We start from the raw sequence: 21,354 nt of genomic DNA on the forward strand, positions 1-21,354 counted from the left end.
CCGAATACGAATCTTTGTTCCTCAGCCTCTCGCAGCGTTGGAATGATGCTTCGTGGCCGTTCGGAGCGGGCTGCGTGTGACAGGTGTAGGTGTGCGGGCGTGGGGAGGGATCCGCAGCAGAGAGCACGGTTCTCGCTGTGCGCTTCCTGCCGCCGAAGCTCCCGGCGCAGCACAGGGCTGTCCCGTGTGCGAAGTTGGTTCAGTGCAACGTGTTGCACAGGCTGACAGCAGGAGGTAACGTTTTTCCAGCGCCTTGGTAGGTTTCCCTCCATGAAAATTGGTTACGTGGTGTTTTCTGTGGTAACTGAGGACAGGGCTCGTACAGTTCTGTGGTGCAGGTTGACAGGTAAACCGTGGTAACACAGTAATTATGCATTGCGTAAGGTTTTTTCTTGCATCCACCCCCTATTGCTTTTCATTTATCTCTCGGTATAAGATGCTGAAGCCTGCAGATGTTGGATGTGAGAGCATTGAGATGGATTATCTTGTCAGAAGAGGCAAACCTTAGTATTATCCTTGATCTCGAGGAACACAGCGTTGCAAAGTTATTGGGTTATACTTCACAAAATAAACCTATTTGTTATGAATGACTTCTGTGTGTTTGTGATGGTGTTAAAGAGGATGACATTCTCATGCTTTCCATTTTTTATTGCAGGTGATGAGCTAACATCTAAAAAAAACCTGCAAAACCAAAGCCTAGCCATTCCCCAAAAATCACAAAAAAACCCTCACAAACAAACAACTTGAAGAGGTTGATAGTTTCAAGCATAAAATTTGATTTGTCTTCCAGACAAGTGTAGAAACACATGTATCGTTATTTTTGTGTTCCATTTAAGTGACCTTTTTGCAGATGTATTCCTGTGACTATCAGCGCTGGTTTTAAAATGTTTAAAGCCTTATGTAGCATATCCAACTAAAAGTCATCATAGGACTACATTTTTTTACTTTCAGGATGATTTCAAAGCACACATCAGCTTCAGTTGCCCCTTCACCCCCTGACTAGTGTATTAGGTAGTCTCTGATAAAAAAAATAAAATTGTCTTGTTGGACAGTTCTGCACTGGGAAAGAACTTAGTTAAGTGGAGTTATCTTTTTACCTGCTTCTGAAAAAATTAAACACTAGAGACAGGAGGAAAGAAGAAGAAAGAAAACAAAGTCCTTATGTGTGTGGCAATTTAACATTCAACATTCTTCACGTAAAGGGTGGAAGAGCCTCAAGTGTGATGAAGGCATGCTACTAGAAAGACGGACACGATAATCCCTGTCAATTGCTTGTGCTTGCTTTGTATGTCATCTAGCTCTCGTGTGTCTGACACCAGTCTGAGTTAATTCCACTTGTCGATCTGGCAGAAAACTTAGTATGCTCACCTGAAACTCTTAATTTGTGTAGTAGCGGCATTTTCTTACTCTGTGAGTAGACTGGTGCCAAAGGTGTCGTGGGAGGTGGGATGTAGAAGCGATATTGCTCTTCTTGGCAGCTGTAGGGAATTAAATTTGTTCAATGGTATCATCTACCTGCAGCCTTATAAGGAAGAAAAGCAAGAAGTTTTCTGATTAGACACTTCCTAAATTAGGTTTTAATGTGAAGTTTTAAGCTTTTTTGAGAATATGGTGTTTTTACAGTGTTATTGGTGATAAAAGGGAAATGTCTTGGCAACTGTACCTTACCATCTTCTGAGCACAAATAAGGTGGCAGTTTGTTCTGTCAACAGAAGTAGGCTATCCAGGAAAGAAAAGAGGTTATCCAGAAGAAAAACCTGTAGTAGACTTGAATAACTCATTAAATTAGTGTGAAACATTTAATTAGAAAAAACAAATGAATATTCAAAGAAGAGGGGATGGGTGAGGAGAACAGTTCTCTTTGAGTGTGTGTATATATATATATGCATCTGTTTAGTGAAATTTGAAAATGAACGTTGTTTTTATTTGGATATGGACTAAAGTTTCTTCATGATTAATCAGTTGAACACTGTCTTTTTTTTGTTTCATGTATTTTATGTTTGCTTATTCTGATATTAGAAGTGTCCTTCCCAAAGACTGTGGGAATTTTGAAAATGAATCTTATGGACAAATTCGTCTGTCTCATAACTTTGTTTTTTTTCCTTTTTTGTAGGAACTCAAAAGCTCGAGAGTGTTGTGCTTAGTAAAATGAACTTTGAGTATTTTGTGAGAGATCTGCTTCTGGTTCGTCACTATAGAGTTGAAGTTTACAAGAACAAAGCAGGGAGTAAATCTGTCAAAGAAAATGACTGGTATTTAGCATATAAGGTACAATTTTCAACCTTTCTTTGTAGTTGTGAAGTGAAAGGGAAAAAATCCAAACAACGTAACTCTTGCCTGAGCCCCTCAGCTTGAAGTTTTGGGATTTTCGGGGACTGACATTGGTGATATGATGATAAATCACGTAGTCTTTTATATATTGCTGTATTTTCTACTTCTCTAAGCCTGAACGATCTTTGCCATAGGTTGAGAAATACAGGAAACCTGTAGTGGTTTACTTTGTGTAGAAGAAGTTTAAAATCCTAATGACTAAAAAAATACGATAGCTGTATGTTTTGTATTAATGGACTGTTCAGTATTTAGTTTTAATGATTGCTATCCTTTTTTTTAAAAAGAAAAAAAGGGGAAAAAAAGCAAACCCTTATGTGCATATATACTCTTTAAAAGTATGTTTCTTTTCTCTGTAGGGTTCTCCAGGAAATCTTTCCCAGTTTGAGGAAGTTCTCTTTGCCAACAATGATATGTCGACGGCCATTGGAGTTGTGGGAGTTAAACTGTCTACTACTGATGGACAAAGAGTGGTAGGAGTGGGGTATGTCGACACTACACTCAGGAAATTGAGCGTATGTGAGTTTTCAGATAATGACCAGTTCTCAAACCTTGAAGCTTTACTGGTTCAACTGGGACCGAAGGAGTGTGTGCTACCAGGAGGAGACACTGCAGGAGAGATGGCAAAACTCCGACAAGTAAGGGAACCATTGTGGCTTATGGTTAGACAAAAGTTTATCTAAAAAGCTGTATTCTGACTTATTAGCTGGGCCCCATGATTTATAGGAAAACGAAGGAGCAATATGTTAACTCAAAGAAGATTTGATTTATGAATCCAAAATGTACTATTTGTCTGTTGACTCGTTTCCATTTTAATAATCTGCAAAAGTTGTTCTTAGGGTAAAATCTTGTCTTGTTATTCTTTGCAATTTTTCTAGCAATAAATAAGTGTCCCTCTGGGTTTTTCTTCTATGTGATGAACATCTCTCCCCTGAATATTCAAAGTAGTTGATAACTGTATTTATGGACAACAGGTCATTCAGAGGGGAGGAATCCTGATTACAGACAGGAAGAAGGCAGATTTCACAGCAAAAGATATTGTTCAGGATCTCAATCGCTTGTTAAAATCAAAAAAAGAAGAACAGATCAATAGTGCGGCGTTGCCAGAGATGGAAAAGCAGGTAAGCGCAGAGCAATGTTTAACGTGCTTCTGTTTTTTAGAACTAGAGTGGTGTATGTGCCTATTGAGCTGTTCTCCGTCCTTACTGGTTCTGTTTTATGCCGGATTCCTGTAGTTCTGGGGCAGTGTACTGTACAACCCATGGTATATTTAGCTACATTCTTGCTGAAGTGTTTAGCAGTTCTGCTCAGCTTGAGTCTATGTCAAAGCTGGATTCCAGGGGACCTGGGGAAAAAAAAAAAAGAGAAAAACCTTCACTTACCTCTTCAAAGTAGTGAACTCTGGTAAGCAAATTGACTGTGCACAAGAAGTGCTCCTATTTATAGTCCATCTAGCCTAAGGACTGAAGTACAATACTTTGAGTATTTTGCATGACAGGAAAATTGGTATTTGAAAACAAAGTAATGTTTATGATAATATTTTTTGTGGTTTATATAATCTTAGGGCTCAAGCATATGATTTAATGCCTGCGTGTGAACTGAACATGTTTGTTCTTAGCTGCAAAGGAGGTAATTTGCTCGAGATAAACATGTTTTAAAGTGCCCTTCACTACTCTTGCTCACTGCAGGTGTAAGGTACAGAGTGATTCTGTCGTAATGTGTGATTTCATAACAGGTTAAAATTGTTTGAAGTGTGTTGCTCCTGAACAAGTCAGTCATGTTGCTGCTTCTCTTTTGTGCTGGCACCAGTATTTGTAACGCCATGCAGTGAGTCAGATCAGATCCTTGTTCTGACTGAAAACTAACCCTGAAACCATGTCTTGAGATGATCCATGATATCTCATTTATCTGCAATAACCTGTTTGTGTTATTAAGCCAGAAGCATCCTGATAACAGCTTTGGAAAGCTGGAGAGGCGTGCTCTTCACGTTTTAGTTATCAGATTATGCAAGTGTCTAGTTTGTTGTTCTTGCACCTACCTAGAAAGACACTGCAGTGCCATGGATTGTCCCTATGAAAATGAAGTCTTGTCAAACAGGATGAGTCCCTTCTGGAATTGACATGGCTCAAAGTCTTCCCTGGTTGTAATTTTCTAGGGGCATTTATCAAATGCTCTCTGATTCATGAGTGTTTGTAGCTACAATGTGGTAATGTGGTATGTATTTTCCCTCCCCCTTCAGGTTGCCATTTTGTCTTTGTCAGCCATTATCAAGTTTTTAGAGTTGCTGTCGGATGAGTCGAATTTTGGACAGTTTGAACTGACTACTTTTGATCTTAGTCAGTATATGGTTCTAGATAATGCAGCTGTTCAAGCCCTCAACCTTTTTCAGGTAAGAAGTGCACACTTGAATTGCTGTTTGTCAGTATACTTATTTAGCTGCTTGCCTAGTTGCAACTCCCCAGATCTTGAATTTGCACGTTTTAGCTGTGCTTTCAGCTGCTCCTGTACAGTGTGTGTTCTAAACACAGTTAGCCACGGTTACCGCCTTTCTCGCTTCTGTTTGTTGTTAGTTTGCTTTGAGTGTATAAGAGAAGGTTATCAAGGAGGAAGGAAGTGCCCACAAACAATTATCTACACAAACTGTGTAGAGTACAGGTATGGGAAGAGCTGTAGAAGTACCTCATGGTTGTAGCTGCTGAGAAGTTTGGCTAAGCAGCAGGGGGAGTGCTTTGTCTTTCTGCAGTTTTAGTCAGAGAAGTTCTCGTCTTCAGTGCCAAGAGCAGCTCTGAGGTGTGGAAGGGTGGAGAGTTCCATAGTTTTGTGGTAGAATAGGAAACGACAGAGCACAGTTGCTTTATGCAGCAGTGCTGTTTTGGGGAAAGATTAGAACCTGAACTAGATACTATTAGGGGAGCAGGAAGCATTTGGAAGGAGTGCTGCTGTGGCATGCTAACTGGCCAGTATAAATTTTACTTTTTGCATGCCTTTTCTGAAAATCCAGGCAGGTTACTGATCTGTCCCCCGTGCCTCTCACCACATCTGTGCTTTTTTGCTAAAACCTTTTATAGTTTTTCCTAAACTTTTTATAGTTCTAGGAAAATGTGGACCCAAAGTGATGCGTTGTATCAGCTTTTCTCCTTTTTTTTTTTTTTATGTTAGCGTGTTAGTAAACCCTGCTCAGTCATCTTTACTTGGAGCTCATGCCTGTGAGTTTCAGATTTATAGGAAGAAATCACAAATGTAGTCCCCTCTTTACCTTAGAGGGATTTCTGGAGGAAAAAATAGCATGCATTCAGTATCTGAGCTACCCTGGAGACAGGTGTTCTATTTTTTTTTCTTTATTTCTTGGTTCTGTGCCACTGTCTAGGGAATGATGCAAAAATTATCTCTCTTCTCAAGCTTTATGGAGGTGTTCTAGGAAGTTCAACGTTGTACAGCTGCGTCTGTTTGTAAGTCCTTGCAGGTGTTACGTGTTTTGTGATAGGAAATACACTGCCATGTCTGTGAGCCTTGGAACAGGGCGTTTGCCATGTAGCAGGAGGCTGTGTTGTCTGTGTAGCTGGGTGGTTGTAGGAAGGTTTTTGGACAGGCGCTAAAGCAAAGGCGAAATATTTTGTAATTTGAGTTGCTCTCTGAGCTTTGTAGGTAAAGTTTTTGTGGTGCAGCAGATGCAATTGATTATGTGAACCTGTAGCCTTCCAACTTAGAGGTGCTGAACTAGCTTATTTGTGTACAATACATGTGCTCTGGAATGCTTTCTTCTATTTGAAAGTTTTTCATATGTAATAATGTCCAGAACACTGAAGAGAGGTACATCCCCCTTAGATACTAGATTTTCCAGGGGTTAAATATGTCAGTATACCTCTCACTGCATTCATTGATGCTGGTTTTACATCCCAGTTATTTACAGGCATCCAGACCTGCTTCTGGTGGAATGCTTGCCTGCTGTTTTAATTGCACGTGTTCTTGTGTAGAAAGAGTTTTTAATTTCAAACTTGAGAGTTGAAACAAGCTTGTTGGCTGCTTTTCAATGTTGAATAAAATTTTTACTCCTTGGCTGTTTGTGCAAAAAATGATCAAAACGCCAAGAAAAAAGGTTCAAAAGGGCTGTCTAGAGTCTGGTTAATATTAAACCTATATTGCATATAGTAAGCTATAATCTGATCAGAGTAGGTATAATGTTTATAGTGCTCCAAAGATGATCTGGGAAAGCTTGAGAGAATTTTGATAATTGTGTTCTTTCCCATTGCTTCCTTTTGTCATGTCCCTGGCAGCTCCAATGATCTTCAACCAAAACCCTTGAAACCAATCCCGTTTCCTCCTTTTTTTTTTTTTTCCCCCCCTGGACAGAGCTCCAATTTTTTGACCTTGTGACAGGCAAATTAGTGAATATCAAGGTATATTTCCAATTTTTCTAGTCAAGGGCAAACTGCCCAGTGACTGTTCCAGGGACTAGTGTGTAAGTGTTTTTCTTTTATTTGCCTTTTTTGATGGGTGCCAAGTTGAGTACTGAAAAAACACCGATCTGTTCCTAGGTAGCAAAGTTGAGTGCTCTTCAGTGTGTGTCAGTAAACTTCACTAACTTTTTTTTTTTCCTCTTCCCCCCAGAGTTCTGTGGAAAATGCGAACACTGCGCAGTCTCTAGCTGGTTTACTAAATAAATGCAGAACCCCTCAAGGACAAAGACTAGTTCATCAGTGGATCAAACAACCACTTATGGACAAGAATAGAATTGAAGAAAGGTAACAGCGTTACGTGTCTGATAGACTTACACAAGTTAATAGCTGTTTTACAGAAGCCTCTTTCTTTTTAAGCCAGAATACTACAACCAAGAAGTTGGTGGGTTGATGGGTGGCTTTTGTGTACTATCCTGTAACACGCTGTAATTAAACGGAGCAGAAAATACTTTTCCCTGAGATGCAAATTGACAGGTTACTGTTAGATTAAATACTTTCTACAATTATGTCATTTTAAAGAGGAGGTATGATTTGTTTGGATGGTCAAATGATTCATGCTATAGGCTACAAGTGTAGCAGCCACTTCTGAACTGTTATTCACGCTTCAAATGCACAGTCTGTATAATAATATTTTGGTACCATTTCCAGTTTAACAGTTGGAAAAAAATAATTAACAAAGCACCCAACAATCAAGTAGTAGTGACCTCTTCCTATTTCTAGAAATAAAACTACCTTTAGCTGCCGTGGATCACTCTTACCATATCCTGCCGAGCTCTTCTGGCTGAGGTACAGGTGCTCTTTTTCTTGCTTGCTCTTTCATACTGCTGCCTGCCACGATGTGCCTGTCTTACCAGTGGATAGCAGTATCAGTCGATATGAAGCCTTAAAGAATCTGCACAGTCACTGCTGAGAAGGTACAGATAATTCCCAGTCCTTCAGAAAGAAAAACTGCAAAGGCCATATTCCTACTTTGTGTGATTATGTTCACCATGCAAACAAAAGCTACACTTGTTTTAAACTTATGCTAAATATAGCTAGAGTCTTATAATCTAAAACCAAACTTAATGCAACTTGAGTGATGAACAGGTTAACGAGTTGCAAAATGTATGTTAACGTCTACCTTGACAAAGCAGAAGAAACCATAAAACTGAATTTAACTTTGTTACATTCTCTAAGGCTCATATTTCAGATGAGACATTACAGGTATGTCTGTATATGCTGTTGGGCTTTAGCACAGATCGTGACCTGAAAAAGAAATTTTGTCTTGGGCCTGCTGATGTTTCAAGAAGTTATGCCAAGAGTAGTTTTCTCTCTAGATTTTGGAAGACTGGGTTATTCTGCCTCTCTTCAACAAATTTTTTGAATGCCTAGTAGCTTCATCAGAGCCCACTTAGAAATATTAATGGGACACTGAAATGTTTGTCCCTAGGTTTTTTGAATGCTGTTTCTTACTCTTGTGTGTACTACAAGAGCTTTCATTTTAGTTCTTGATTATGTACCTAGGATCATCCAGTTCTGTCAGTTTTGGATCCCAAGATCTGAGCCAACTTTGATTTTGTGGTTGTGTTGGTTTAAAGTTTTGAAAGTTATTACTCCCGTTTGTTGTTTTCTCATGTCAAAGTAAACATTGGAAATTTTAGCTTTTGTGTCAGACTTGTTTGCTCATTAGTGTGTATCAGAAGTCCTGCAAGTTTGGAAGAGAGACTGTGTTCTCTTTATAAAACTGAGGTTAAATTATAGGCAGAAAATGTTAACTTGACCTGCTTTGGACGGTTACAGTCATCTCCAGGTTTTGTGTTGTGGTTCTGTGTGGCTAATGTTGACTGCATTTAGGAAGAGCTGTATTTAAAGGAGGAGGGGAGTAATTACATGGAGTTAAGCTCTTAGTGAAGCTTGTAAAGGTTGTGTATCCAAGTGTTACGAGGTTGAAAGAGGTCTGTTGATAACCTTCTCTACCTTGCCCAGCCACAGAATCATCAGAGATGCAATTTGTTGTTTTTTCTATGTATATATGGACAGTGAGATACTTCTTTGGTTTGTTCTGCAGCATGGCTAAGCCTGTCTGAATGCCTCTCACTTTCAAGTACTGCTTTGATTAATGTAATTCTTTGGGATAAAAAGAATGTATTTTACTCGTAAGCTGTTGGTGTGTCATCCTCCCAATCTTAATGCTTTTCAGAGCATGTAAGGTCATTCTTTTCCTGTAATCTGAAGGAACAAGCAAAGTAAGAGAAACTGTTAGTGGGACTGATGGAATGTATTGACAGAATCAAATATATTTCTAAAGATTGTGGCCTCTTTAAGGATTGTGAACCATATTAGAACATATAGATGGCTTGAGAAAGAAGTCTATGGATTTCTGTTCCTTTATGTCCCCTTTGTTGTCGAGGGGAGTTACTGATTATTTCTTAGCTTGAAGTGTGCCATATTAAAGGACTCCCATTTAACACTAGCCAGTGCAAAACTAATCAAACTAAGCTGAGCTACCCAAGTTAGATGTCAGGTGACACTGTTTTGAAGCAAGCCTGGTTTTCTGCTTATACAGGAGGTATTTTGACTTTTATTACAGTAGTAGTGTAGGATAGGATGTCTGAAAGTTTATTTTAAAAAGCTAAGCTCTTGTAACCCTCGGCTAAGACCTGTAGGTGGTGCAAGTCGTCTTTTGGAGCTAAATGGACCAACTTTTTTCAGTACTTTGTAGCCTGCAGTGTGTTGTTAGAATTTATGGATAAATAGAGCACAGAGTTACATCAGTCCTCCATATTAGCCATTGATACAGTAACAACACAATTTAATGTACATAGTGCACAGGCTTCAGCTAAAACAGTGTTTAACTACTGAAATGGCTCTTAATGAGAACTAGGAAAACAGGGATTCCTGATACTTGCCTGTCTTGAAAGACTTGGGGTTCTGCCAGTGCCTGACTGGTTTTCCATGATTAGAAGAATAGTTATCAGTCATACAAGTATACAAGAAACTTCTCCCAAAAAAAAACAAGTATGTGAGGCTCCTGCTCCTTCCCTTACAGTCAGCATATTTCTGAGATTAAAATGTACTTGCAGAGACAGAAGTGCAAATACGTATGTTAATTGTGTGACACAATTGGCTGTAGTACAGCAAGGAACTTCAGTTTATAATGTTTATTCAGTTACTGGAAGGTGAGAAGTGGCACAGAAACAGTACTTGTTCTATTGTGCCCATAGAAGAGAACTCATGCTGAATATATTTACTCTTTTTCTATTTTTTGGGGAGGAAACTCTATCTGACACTTGTATACAGCACAAATATAAGATTCCAGCTCACCTTTTTTAGTCCTCTCTACAAACTATGACTGAATTTCTTATATGTCTATGTCCTATAATAGAAGGGATTAGATGCAGGGGTCTCAGGGGAGTTAAAGCCTGTACTCCAACTTGGCTTATTCAAGCTTGTTTTGAGCTTTTCTACTGTGTTCCTAAATATCTTCTTTCATGGGGGCCGCCACATTGTAGAAGCATGTCTAGCAGAGTCTAGCAGACTGTCTTATGTCAGGTAATAGATTCAGGAAACTTAAAATGAATAAATGGCTAGCAGAGTGACATTTCCAAGTTGGTAGAGCATTCTCATGAAGCAGTCTTGAAGGACAAAGTAGCAGCTTGTTTGAAACTGAAAAACTCCCAATTTATTGCTGGCTAATGTAGGCAGCCTTGAATGTGTTTACAGTGCTTCATTTAGGACTAAATTAGGTAACATGTGCTTTCTCTAGTAGGTAAATGGAGGGACTGAGTGGGGTAATGCATGTGGGGTAGCTCGGAAGCCACGTCCCTGGGTGCTTATCTTGGGTGCACGGGAATATGCAGGTGGAACAAGTGTGTGCACTGCAGGCCTGTCATCTGCCTCGGGACTTGAGGAACTTGGAGGGCTTGAGCAACCCTGGCAATCTGCTGGAGTGGAGAATGACACTTGCATCTTGCTAGCAGACGAGACAGCTGGATGGGAGTCAGCAGCGTGCCCTTGCAGCATCGGGGAGTCACTGTGCTGGACTCCACCAGTAAGGTTCGGGTGGAGGAATGTGATTGCTCACATCTGCTTGGTAGCTGCGAGGCTATGTCTGGAGTGCTGGATCCAGTGTGGGGCTTCACAGTACAGGTAGACGGGCAAATGATTGCCGGTGCAAGAGAAAGGCACCAAGCAGGATCGTGGGCCACAGTGAGCGTATGAAGAGAGGTTGAGGGAGTTGGGTTTGTAGCCTGGAGAAGACTTAAGGGGCAAACTTAACTGCTGGTTTCAGCTCCCCACTGGGTGGGAGTCGTAGAGAAGGTGGAGCCAGATGCTTCTTGCAAGGGCATAGCAGAAGTATGGAGTTGAAACAGACACCAACTTCACCAAAGGACTCTCTAGCTGGATCTAAAGAAAAAAAACTCCATGAGGATGGTCAAACTCTGGAATACATGCTCAGAGAGATGGAGGAATCTCTGTTCTTCTCCAGTGTTTAACTGAAGTTAGCCTTGTTTTGAACAAGGGATGGACCTAGAGGCCTTGAGTTCTCTTCTGATGTAAATATATTCCGAGGTAGGTTTTGACTGCTTTTGTGTTCTTTTCTACATCTCTCCCTGCAAAATGTTGCAGATAGCCTTTGTTGCTTCTGCCTTTGTGGTTAGCAGCTCTGGAAAGACTTTCAGTACTTCTGAGTGTACAGGTCAGTACTTGTCTGCAGCAACAGACGGATTTCAGGCACTTAAATTAGTAGTCTCAGTAAGGGAGGGGAGAATGTGACCAACTTAGAGGTTTGTCTAAGTGGCTTAATTAAAATGCATTTTAAATGCTGGGAGTGCCCATAATGCCTGTGAAGTAGCTTCTGAAATACAGGTTGAATCTGAACTGGTTGGAAGATGGAATTGTGATTTGTTATTGTCATGCAGATCATGATGCAATAAATATTTTGCATAAAAGAAGTTGCCATTCCGGTGACATGAAAATGGTGTTGGCTTCCCTGTAAGCCTTTAGAAACGTTAGAAAAATTTCCTCTTTTCATTCCAGAGATTGTAATCTCTTAAGTTCTTTAGAGAAATGTTTGGAGCTTGAAGCTCTCAATGCTTCTTCTTTAACCCTCTCCCCTCCCCTTGCCTATGTTTACTGTTTTCGAAACTACTAAATCAGCTGTATTTTGCATTTGCTTCTAAAACTGAGATTGACAGTGGGTGCTCTCTAGAAACATTAAACAAAAACTCTACTAGTCAAGTATGTGTCAGACAGGCCACCTCTCTGGGAAGGAATTTCCATCAAAATCCCAAGCACTTGGCACCTGTTGAAAAACTTAGATTCTTGTGTTGCAGGTGACTTGGTTTTAATTTTTGTGTGTGAGGAGAAAATGGGGGTGGTGTAAATAAGAGGTGAAAAAGGACTCTTTTCATGACACCTTCAGGTGTGGTAAAGACAATATTCCTGTTTCAGCTGGAGAAGCACCTAAAAGCTGTTTGTATTCTGCGTGTTATCCAAATCATTTGTCTTCTAGGTCAGGGATTAGCAATCAGCATTGCAAATCTGTAAATTATAGGTGGCATTCGGTGGTACAGCACTGGAGCAGGTAGTCATAGTATCTCCTAGCTGATACTTCCAGCCCGCCCCCATCATCCTGACAAGTCCTCACTTGGTTACAAAATAAATAGGATTAAGCTTTTAGTCAGGTTTGGGTTTTTTGCGTCTGAATTTTGAGGCTCAAGAGAAACAAGAATTAAACTAAAATTTGGTTGAAACTTCAAAATGGTTTTCAGGCTTTTAAGAAATAAGCAAATTGTTATTTGTTTAGGGAAATGTGAATCTCTAGCTGCCATGCTGTTCTTCTGCTCTCAGCCTGCCAAAAGGAGGTGGATGGTAATTGCTGCAGTAGTTAAATTTTTGCTTAGAATCTGTGTTTAATTATTCAGTTGTTTTTTATGTTTTTTTTTTTCTTTTGAAATCACAGCTATAAGTTAATTAAGTTTCCAGTTAAAGAGCATGACCATATGAAAACTTTTACTATGCATGTGTGCAAAGCTCTCTGGTTTGTCATAGTTTCCTTGATGGTCGTTACTTTGAACATTCTGTACAGGAATATGGTATAGTCTTAGTGAAAGAACAGTGAACATATTATTGGTTCTGCTCTGTTTAATTTGCATCCACAAACATTAGAAAGGTGGTGTGTTAAGAAACTACAATGGAAGCCCTTGGCAAGATAGTTTTGTCTTGACTTGTAATTTAATTTATCATGTGTAAGGGATGTAAAAAACTTTAATGTTTTGTTTACATACAGTTTTGGGTTTCCTCTCTGTAGAGAATGAATGCAAATAAAGAAATATTTTTTTTTTTTGTATGACAGAGAAATAGGACTTGTTCAAAATGCTCTCAGTCTGCACAAATTTAAGGAAATGCACAGGCTAGCAATTTCAGAGAGTGTTAGTGTTGGAGTAGTGTAATAAACTGAAGCTCTTAATTTTAATAATGCATGGAAACTTGTAGGGGATAAAACATTTTAGAAAAGAAATAATGGAAATGCCTTTCCTCAGCTGCCTCTAGTCTTTGAAGACCATACGGTAATACTCTTTTATCACTGGTTCCTGAAATGCCGTATTTAATTAAAAAGGAAGACTGGCGCAAAACCTCTGCACAGTAAGGCATTAATGCTGAGAAGCAGCCTTAGCTACTTTCCATGCTTAGTTTCTCTGGAAGGTTTTGGGTGGGGCAGTTTCACTGTGTGGGGTTTACAAACTTGCCCGTGACTCTACAGAACTTGATGAGTTTGTACTCTGTTGTCTTCATTGTTCTTTGTTAATGTATAAGAAATGGACTTTTAGTAGTAATTCTTAAAAGCTGGGTGTTTGTTTTCTAGAAGCCTAAATATTACGTTGATGAAATGGCAGTGTTGTGAAACTGACTGCTCTTGTCTTTAAATTGGGATATTTTTGCCTTCAGGTCCTTGACACTTGCTCACACTAGCTGTTCCATGTGTAGCATTGCCTTTGTCTTCAGTGGTCAGAATTCAATGTGGAAGGTTATTGATTTTGACTGTTATGCATCGTGCAACAACCTGTGACACCGAGTTGTTTCATAGTTGGCTGACAGTGTCTGCAACCCCTTAAATCTAAAAGGGTAGTCATGCTCCCCTGACTGGTGGATTCTTACCAGTTCCCTTGTCATTGGCATTAGCACTACTGTTTGTGTAGCTGCTTGGCTCATGTTTTGATAGGGAATTTAGCATGCTAAAATAATCAAGGGTGTGATGTTGTATAGCATTTAATCCAGTAAAACCAGGCAGTTGCCAAAAGGGGCAATACCACTTTATGGCCTTCAGCTCCTGCTGCTGCTTTTTTTGATCTCATGGCTACAGAATAATTTGATTTGGTTTGTTCACCTTATACAAACTAATCCACGAAAAAGTGAGGCAAGTTGTCATCTAAGATTAATCTATTTGCTCTGCTGCAGCTGGTCCATGATCTTATCACCATAAATGTGAGATTAACATCTTCTTAAATGCAGATCAAGCAATACCAAAAGCCTCTTCTTCATCTTATAAAATCTGACTTGTAAGTGCTTGCTTTCTGTTGGTATCTTGAATTTTTTTAGAATTTAGGCTAATTCATTTATTGATTACCAAACTTGCTACCGGAGGATAAATTGGATAGCTGCCTATCCTCAAATTGGAAAAGCGTCAGAATCCATGGAATGGAGGTGTTCACTACCGTTACTCAATAAACCTGCTGCCTTTCTGCCAAATTCACTATGAAGATGCTATTTAAATATTTTTAGCTCCTACAGAAGACAAACAATGGAAATCTTATGGAAAAAAATGTATTCATGGAAATAAATTAGATAATCAAGTCTTTTGTAGCATTGGGAAGACAGAAAATATGTCTCTGATTAAGTGTTTGGGAGACATGTAGAGAACCTTCTTTTATGAACTATCCTTGTATTGCTTTTGTCTGTACAGTTCCTTGCAGGTAAGAGATGGTTTAGTCCAGAACGCTTGTGCTGGGTTTTTGATGTGGGAGAGGATTTGCTGTGTAAAACATCTAATATTCAAAATTCAGCTTTGCTGGTGGATCTCTGGTGTGTTGTTTCTTCTATAAGTGTGCATGTTTAAAAGTTGGTAACAGCATTTGTCAATCTGTAAAGTAGCAGATTGCTGTAAGATGAGAGTTTTCCCTTTTGATCCGAGCTCCTCTTCTGTGGAGCTGTTTAATTCATTAAGGGTAATGATTTTGTTCTTTCTAAAGTGAGAATGAGGAGGAGCGGTGAATCAAATCTCAACAGAGCTGTTGCATAAAACTGTACTCTGAATGGCAGTTCTTAGTAATAATTAAAAAAGTAAACTTTAGTCTTATTGGGGAAATGTAACTTTAGAGAAACGTAAGTGGAAGTTTATTTTCCTTTACTATTGCTTGGATAGCTGACTGTTACTGTAACTAATGTACCCAGGCTGCTGAATGGGAAATAAGACCCTTGGTTTTGGTTTTAACTGTAACTGAGGTGGTTGTATAGGCAAAGTCTGGACACTCAGGTGTATGAAAGTTTCTTTAGGATATAGACAGGAGCAATACTTTTTTGCTTTATATGTTTTAATATTTTCAGAACGCAAGACTTATAGAGCAGGGCTGATCTGCCCTGTGTGGAGTAGTCCCAACTGTTAAGTGAGCTGTCAAGGGGAGCTGGTGAGAGGGAGTGGCTGGTAGGCTGCTTTGGGTCCCTGCTGCAGGGTGTAGGTGGCCGTCTGCTCTATCTAGAGAGAAACAGTAGGACCCTTGGCAACCTTTGGTCATCACCTGCATGTGGAAATGCTCCTGAAGATCCCCCTCTCTATTGCTCTGAAACATAGCTGGCAGCCTGGAGCTCTCTACCATGTGAAGAGAGAGGTGTGTGGTGGCATCAGGAGCACTGCAAGCCTTGCTTTATAAATGAAGAAATGTTTCTTTTTTGCTTCTCTTTGTTGTAGGGAGTTTGCACGCATGCCTTGGAGCCCTGCGGTTCTTCACTGTGACATGCTGAGCTCTGCTTGTCTGCTGCTGCTTTGTTTGCATGGGCTTCAGAATGATGCCAGGCACTCCCTTCCCCCCAGGGTCTAAAAATATTGCTGTTGCAGCAGGCTGCTTCACAATCAAGATCTTAATTGCATCAAGTGACACCTTGCTGGCAAGGATAAGACCCAAGATTTTTCTACTCAAGAATTGTTTTCCTCTTCGCCTTGCCTAGTCTACTGTGTTTAAACACTTGTGCAAAAAGCGTTAATTATTGATAACTTGCTTCAGAATACATAAGACTGCAATAAGTATCTTTAGGGGAGAAAAAAACATTATATTGAGCTTCACAGTGCTTTTTCTGGTAAACCTGTTGTTTTTTTTTTTATTTTATTTTTCTTTATTCTGTGCTCATTAGCTTGCAGCCTCACAGTCAGTACATACAGCTTCCAAACCTTTGCTTGATAGTTATTTTGTGCATGGTATCCCTGATAAAATTTCATGGCTTTAATTTACTCTCTCTAGGCTTTGACATAATACTCAAATGTGCATATGCAGGAATTCACATGGGGTGGGAAAGAATCTGTTGCTTCCCTGATACATATTAATTTTGTGTTAACATGAATGTAACTGATATAGAGGAGTGAACTCTTGATTATTTGGAAGAAGTCATTTATTGAATGTAAAAATTTGTCTATGAGTGGACTGTTCTGAAGTTATAAATATCCAATATTGTTTTCATGGTAGGATGGTTTGGGGACTAGTTAGGAAAATTAGAAAAGGCAGGAGGCTGATTGACTGGAGCTTTCTCTTATGTTGCCTAATCTTTCAGGTTAAACAGCAGGGACCCTGAAGTGGAGCACTTTGCCTGGCTGCCTATAGCACGCTTTATGTATTCAGCACTTTGGAAGGGTGTGCAGTGTGATTTCTGTGGCTGTCCCAGGGTTTAAAGGTGCTCTTCAACCCTTGGACCCTGTATTACAAGGGCCTATTACTTCAGCAGAGCTGCAAAAAGTAATTAACGTATTCATAGTTGCTTCGAGTTCCACGTTTTGAGATTACAATGTAGTAGAAGTGAGTTCAATCCAAAGGCCTGCCCTGTAATAGAATTGTAGAATTATTTAGGCTGGAAAAGACCTTTCAGATCATCAACTGTTAACCTAGCAATGCCAGGTCCACCACTAAACTGTGTCCCAAAGCACAAGCACCACATCTGCATGTCTTTTAAATACCTCCAGGGATGGCGAGTCATCCAGTTCCCTGGACAGCCTGTCCCAATGCTTAACCACCCTTTTGGTGAAGAAATTTTTCCTGATATCTAATCTAAACATCCCTGGTACAATTTGAGGCCATTTCCTCTTGTTCTGCCACTTCTTACCTGGGACAAGAGACTGACCCCCACCTCACTGCAACCTCCTTTCAGGCAGTTGTAGAGAGCCGCAAGGTCTTCCCTCAGCCTTTTGTTCTCCAGACTAAACAACCCCATTTCTCTCTGCCACTCCTCATAAGTCTTATTCTCAAGAACCTAATAGTGGAATGAAGGCCAATTTCTGGTACTAAATACATGTTCAGGGCCTCAGATACTTGGTTGAAGATCCTTTGATTTAGTTCACTTCTGACTTGAGGACAAAAGTGTGGCAGGGTGGAGATGAGCAGCAGGTAGCAATAGTAACACTTTCTGTGGTGACAGTGCTGTTTTTTACCAAATTAGAAGGTTTTGTGGGACTGTGGCCTGAGGCCATAATTTCCTAGGCAGTTTAAGCCAACATCAAGATAGAACTGGCTTTGTCCACAGTTGTTAGGGCCACCCCAGAGCAAGGTAGTTCAGAGGAGCCTTACTGGCAGAAAGCTAACACAGCCACAGCAAACCAGACTGTGTGTGTAAAGAGGGGGAAGCAAATGGGAATATCACCTTCAGGGTCAACATGAAGTGTCTGCAGCTGCCTTTACCAGACTACCTGTTTTTCTTCCTCCGTGCTATGTGTCTTGCCTGCTCTCAAGTTGTACTACTGAGTCAGGCCATGTATGGTCTCTGACTTTTTTGTTTCTGCAGAGGAGAAGTTTTGAAACTCTGTTTGGGTCTAGAACCGTGAATGATTGCAAAATCTTTTAAGAAGCTAGGATGACTATAGTATTGGAATGCCAGTATTGCCTTTATAAGATTGCAAACATTACAGGTAAACTGTAAGATGGAGTAAAGGCCCTAATAATATTGTAGGGCCAAACTGTACCAATTTCATTAAAATGGCAGAAAGATTTTGAGCCCTTGCTTTAGATATTTTCTCTCATATGTAAGATGTGCTAGAAAGGTATTACACAACTCGTCTAGAGAGCGATGTTCTGAGTTGTTGTTGAAACAAAAGCCTGTATTCAAATCTTGCATCTTCAAAGTGCTGGAAGAACTGGTGCTTATGGTGAGTCCCCAGCAAGGCGGCTGCTGCTCAGGTAAATATTGCCACCAGCTGGAGGTTTGCTGCCAGAAATGGTAGCAAAAATGATCACAATTGCCACAAAAATGATCAAAGGGCTGGATCCTACGAAGACAGGCTGAGAGAGTTGAGGTTATTCAGCCTGGAGAAGAGAAGGCTCCAGGGAGATGTTATAGTGGCCTTCCTGTACCTGAAGGGCGCTACAGGAAAACTGGGGAGGGACTATTTACAAGAGTGTGTAGTGACAGGATGAGGGGCAATGGTTTTAAAGTGAAGCAGGGCAGATTTAGACCAGGTATCAAGAAGAAGGTCTTTACAATGAAGGTGGTGGAGGCCCCATCCTTGAAGACATTCAGTGTCAGGCATGTTGGGGCTCTGAGCAACTTGATCTAAAGATGTCCCTGCTCACTGCAGAGGGGTTGGACTAGATGACCTTTAAAGATTCCTTCTGTGATTCTCTGATAAATCAGGACAGCTTCTGAGCGCTGTGTGCAAGCTGAGTGGGGGATTGAGAAGATCAGTGATACTAAGCCTAAGGTGTATGAGTAAAATAAAATGGCTTTTGGTGATAGTCTCTGTAAAGCTGCTGGTTCTGTATTCCTCTGATTTTATGTTATTTTTATATCAAATTGTTTACAAAGATTACTCCAGTTTCATAACAATGTGTTTTGTGCATAACTAAGCACTTTCAAAAGCACGTGTGGGTTGTCTAGATCTTATGCATTGTTATTTCTCTGTGCTTGTCTGAGAAATTTTGAATCTTAGTTTTAAAAAAGCATGTAAACGACTCTGGTATTGGGCAAAATGACCTCGAATGGTCGGTGTGATTTTTATGTTGCTGAAATGTGTGCTGGAGTAAAGTAATACTCAATATCAGGCTTCAGATTCCTGATTTAGGTTCCTGTGTGCCCTTCTCAGATTGTAAAGCTTGTAAAGCATGCTGGTGGTGTTTGTCATGTTTGCAAATTTAAGGTGATACTGCTTACCTGAGGTGGTGACAGCTGGACTTCAGCTAATTTTTATGAGAGGAAAGAGGTTTGTCTAGGGAACTATTGGGTTACCAGGGACAAGTTTGTAGAGGGAGCTTAGGACAGTGTCTTGCTTATTTCTGTCTGGAAAACACCAACGTTGGTACTAATCAGCTATAGCAACTTGCTCTAGTGTGGACTTTCTCCAGGGTATTAAAATCTCCAAGTACTTTGTGTGGAAGAGAAAACCAGATTAGAATGGGTAAGATGATGGCTTGTCTTTGCCCTGCTCTCCTTTGAAAAGGTGGTACTCAAGGCTGTAGTTTGTTAATGTTGTTCTGGTCAATTCCTTAGGATTAGAAAAGAAGAATTTACCAGGTTTGTGTGTCTGGGTTAAGCATGTCCAGAGAGAGTGTACCTCAACTACATTGGATTAAAAAGAGATCAGCGTTTGAAAGAAACCCGAGGAAAACCAACACACATGAAGAGTTTTCTATTTCACTTGCATAAGGGAAGTATGAAATTAAATAGTATAACTGCATATTCTGAAACTTTTTTAGTGAGATGAAACTCTTAGCATATTTTAAAACAGTCTTTAATATGCTGCTCTGCTAAAATTCTCTATAATCAAGTTAAACAGTTGGGCAGAAAAATCTTATTCTACAGTCATAGAAAACAGGCAGAGAATACAAATGTATGCTCTTCAGAAGACTTGGCTGTTGTATAACCAGGGGAGTTGGAATCTTTTAAGGTCTTCTTTAAAGTCAGCCAGCTTCTTCCATCAAAGAGTGCATTCTTAATTTGATTACACTGTTAACGCTATTTTTCATTGTGTCATGTGGAATTTTTAGTTAGTACACTTTTTCCCCATGAAAATGTCTACTAGAATTTGCGATTTTAAGTTACTACACTATAGTAGCAATTAAGTATATATGTTACTCATTATTAAATATATATATTACTGATTATATATGGATCCAAGTTTCATAATACAATAAAATCCACCAAGCCCTTTTTCTGAGCAGAGATGCTTGACGGAAGGTTCTCCTTTCTGCATGTGCAGGGAGACTCAGAACTGCCCAGGGTTTTGCTGAGTGTCAGTGCAAGACAGATGAAAACCTGGGTGCTTTATAGCTCACTTGTTGTACTGTTCAGTGTTTTGTGAACTTTTTTTTTGGTGCTGGTTGATCCTGCTCAGGCATTAAAAATATTCTATTCATTCTAACTCTAGTCTGTTAGTTTAGTTATTTCTACAGACAGAATTCTTTTTGTCCTTCTGTGAAAACTGTATACAAATCAGGCTTGATTAATGTTTTTCTATTAACTTATATTTCTAGGCTTTTACAGAGCTAGATAGAGAATTTAATTAAACCCTCCTGACAACCTCTGTGTTGTGATATTATTGAATGCAGTAATCTTAAAATCATGTTGAAAAATGCTGTGTAGTTGTAGCAAAGGAAGATGCAATCTTTTCTGCTGTCAAATGGGATGTAAACCTAGGTGGGACTGAAGCATTCTGATGAGAATTGGCAAAGTGTGTGCCATTTGTTAGATTGAAAGAGACTTTTGTTGTACTTTTTCGAGGTGGAATGTTATTCCTTTGTCTGTTAATGGTAAGTCCAAGAGATGCCTCTGGGCAATAAAACATGATAAAGGATGAAATGCCTTCAGTTGGATTCCAGAATATCCAACAGAAACTTGGAGATAGGTGGGATTTTTTTTTTTTTCTGCCTCTTGGAGCACACTGCATGCAATGTAACTTAGTATTGCATTGAATTCAAAGCTGATGAATAGCTTTGGTTTTGAGTAGCAGGGAATAAAAAGTTCAAGAAAATTACTGGCATTGGTTTTCAGTTATATTAGCCGAAATCTTGTCTTCTGTGTTTCTGGTTGACTTTGCAAATTTAAATAACTGTCTTGGAACAAATATTTCACATGTTCTAGTATGGTTTCAGTAGTTATAATTGCTTCTGTTATCTTGGTTGTGCTGCCTTAGATTTGTTTCTTCTTGTATTTTTTGATTTTGTTTCCTCAGTTGAGCTTTATATTAAAAACAACCTGTCATTTGATTTCATAGTTACTTGTGAGTATTAGACATGGCTTGTAGTTGCACTATCTTAATGCAGCCCTTTCTGTTCAGCAACCTTGTATGTATTCTTACCATACAGGAGATTGTTATGCAAAATATGGCATGAACACAAAC

General features: G+C 39.6%; 1 protein-coding gene across 1 annotated transcript in view; it reads left to right on the top strand.

Annotated features, from left to right (window-relative positions):
- Nucleotides 1–2,113: 2,113 nt before the first annotated feature.
- Nucleotides 2,114–21,354, top strand: part of MSH2 (mutS homolog 2) — a gene marked incomplete at its 5' end in the record, with an annotated part of 49,210 nt that continues 29,969 nt past the window's right edge. The window contains 5 exons of the mRNA XM_009866590.1: nt 2,114–2,268; nt 2,688–2,966; nt 3,303–3,449; nt 4,568–4,717; nt 6,937–7,070. Coding sequence (XP_009864892.1) covers nt 2,114–2,268; nt 2,688–2,966; nt 3,303–3,449; nt 4,568–4,717; nt 6,937–7,070 — 865 coding nt within the window. The remainder of the gene's footprint in view (nt 2,269–2,687; nt 2,967–3,302; nt 3,450–4,567; nt 4,718–6,936; nt 7,071–21,354) is intronic.

This window comes from Apaloderma vittatum, unplaced genomic scaffold, assembly GCF_000703405.1.
Source record: "Apaloderma vittatum isolate BGI_N311 unplaced genomic scaffold, ASM70340v1 scaffold7733, whole genome shotgun sequence".
NCBI lineage: Eukaryota > Metazoa > Chordata > Aves > Trogoniformes > Trogonidae > Apaloderma > Apaloderma vittatum.